At 42.2% G+C, this 2,689-nt stretch overlaps 1 protein-coding gene across 1 annotated transcript; it reads left to right on the forward strand.

Moving 5' to 3' along the window:
- Positions 1–1,000: 1,000 nt before the first annotated feature.
- Positions 1,001–2,385, forward strand: si:ch73-52p7.1 (uncharacterized protein LOC100321084 homolog). Its single transcript, XM_036959914.1, is given in 2 exon segments — positions 1,001–1,058; positions 1,979–2,385. Coding segments are annotated over 2 exon segments (465 nt in total).
- Positions 2,386–2,689: the final 304 nt, after the last annotated feature.

Consider the following 2,689-nt stretch of genomic DNA (forward strand, 5'->3'; position numbering starts at 1 on the left):
TCTCTGCTGCCTGTGACTGGGACAAATTGCAAAAATCGTTGAAGTTGGAGACTTTTATCTCCCTCACCAACTTTAAACATCTGCTATCTGAGCAGCTAACCGATCGCTGCAGCTGTAAATAGTCCATCGGTAAATAGCCCACCCTATTTACCTACCTCACCCCCATACTGTTTTTATTTATTTACTTTTCTGCTCTTTTGCACACCAGTATCTCTACCTGCACATGTTCATCTGATCATTTATCACTCCAGTGTTAATCTGCTAAATTGTAATTATTCGCCTAACTCCTCATGCCTTTTGCACACAATGTATATAGACTCTTTTTTTATTTTTTTAATACTGTGTTATTGACTTGTTTACTCTGTGTGTAACTCTGTGTTGTTGTCTGTTCACACTGCTATGCTTTATCTTGGCTAGGTCGCAGTTGTAAATGAGAACTTGTTCTCAACTAGCCTACCTGGTTAAATAATGGTGAAATAAAAATAAATAAAATAAAAATGGGACCAACATGTTGCGTTTATTTTTGTTCAGTGAACAATACAAAACATACACATACAAAAGACAACATACTAAAAAACATCAACAACATCACTCCTGCTCAGACCCACCTACTCTCACCCTTATCTCCATGCCTGCACCACTCTCCGCTATGTCTTCAAATTGCATCATTTTATTCCTCTCTGTCGCCTATGCTTTTTCCACATTTAGATAATGAAGTATATGATCTTTCCAGTCTTAACGATGGATGATTGGTCGATTTACAGTTTTTAAGTATACGTTTTTTCAAGATAATTGCCGAGAAGAGTATCGTCCAACCTATCGGGTATCTCACTGCACCCTCATATGACGTCTTCGAATATGCAGACAGATGGATTAAAAGTGAATTTACATTGTAATACTCCTGACAGCCAAATTTCTAACTCTACCTAACTCCATAAATCCTTGGCTTAGTCTGTCTTTCAATCCAAGGCCCTCTTGTGGTTTTCAGTTATTTTGCAGAATGAATATTCTGTCATCCCTCAAAGCAACACCTCCAGACAATCAGGTAATTACAGCAGGTATGAGGCTAATATCTGCCAATATGTCACCAGGTGGCCTGAAAAAACAAGCCTATGTGGAGAGACACAGGAATGCTACAAATATATAGATAAATGACTTGATAGATGTACTGTGGGAGTCATCTTTGAGTTCCAGGATGAACTGTTTGTATTTAGTGCTCATTCTGTTGTTGACAGATGTGACCCTGTGCTAACAAGGCTCCGGAGCCAATATCCTCCCTTCCATCTGGTCAGGACAGCCTCAAACAGCCAATTGAGCAGCTCAGTCTGGACAGAGCTATGAACATAACAAAGACAGTCTGTGATTGGACATTCTCTCTTCATCAGCCAAAAACTGCTTAGTTAGGTCCTAAGATTCCCTCAGTCTCTGGCTGGGGAACAGGATCCATTTCATAAAGGGATCAGAGGCACCATCTTGGCCTGACTTCAATGAGGTGTGCCTCCATCCGTTGGAGATGGAGATGTCGAACCTCAGGCACCTTAGTCAAGCTCTGTTGTCCTGCTTGATATGGATGGTGGTGTCCGGCCTCCTCGGGCCAGAGTTTAACTGACATATGTGATTGACCACAACCTGTTATACTGTGCTTGTGTCCATGAGCTGGTGGCCTGTGGTGTCATCAAACCCAGAGAGTGTACCTGTAGGAACCACCTGTTCTCTGTGCTGCACCGGGCAGTCAGCTCCAGTTTAGATGGCACTAATGGCCAATGGCGCAGACTCAAGATGGCGCTGACAGAGAGGGCTGTCTCGCTTCTAGTCCTTAGGAAACTTTGCAGTATTTTGTTTTTGTATTATGTATTATATATTATGTATTAATCTTAAGTGTTATTACAAGCATTTCGCTACGCTACAAGCATTTCGCTACACTCGCAATAACATTTGCTGACCATGTGTATGTGACCAATAACATTTGATTTGATAGTGCAAATAAGACTCTTGACCGTCTGGTACACGTGCCCGCTCAACGTGGCCCTCCTGCTGAAAAACGCAGAGGTGTGGCATCTCACACGGATCAAGTGCAAATCTGTAGGAGACAAGCCAGCCTTCTAGGACTCTTTCACAGTACAGCATCTGCAGAGGCTGACTGTGTCATACACCTTGGGGCTGTCTGGCCAGACACATGACATCATACTGGGGAGAGACGTGGGTGCACCTTACTACAAAGAGGCCAGGCTAGGGATCATCCACAGCTCAGTGCTGCTGGGAGAATCCAATGTGAAGGCCTTTACCATTCAAACCAATATAGACAGCAATGGGTCCTCCCTTTCCCAGATCTCTAAAGTCAAGCTACCAGAGACTTCCTGTATATTTGTAACTTTTATATACTAATGCAGATTCCTTTTTTCTTTGCTAACATTGCCAATGTACCTAACATTGCACACGGTTGCAGACATAGGTAGTGGCAATCTTCATAATCACTGTTGACCAAACAGAATGTTTCTTCTTTTGGTCATTTCAATATGATAAGGTCACGATTCAATCATTGCAGATGGTGTATTTTCACAATTTCCATCTAGGAGTGGGTTTGATTTGCACAGCACAATGTCTCACATGGTGCTATTACTTCTTGTTATTTTCACAGTAAGGAAATCAGACAGGAAAACAGCCAAGTGGAAGAAACAGTGGGAAGGCT

Source organism: Oncorhynchus mykiss, chromosome 23 (genome assembly GCF_013265735.2).
Source record: "Oncorhynchus mykiss isolate Arlee chromosome 23, USDA_OmykA_1.1, whole genome shotgun sequence".
Taxonomy (NCBI): Eukaryota; Metazoa; Chordata; class Actinopteri; order Salmoniformes; family Salmonidae; genus Oncorhynchus; species Oncorhynchus mykiss.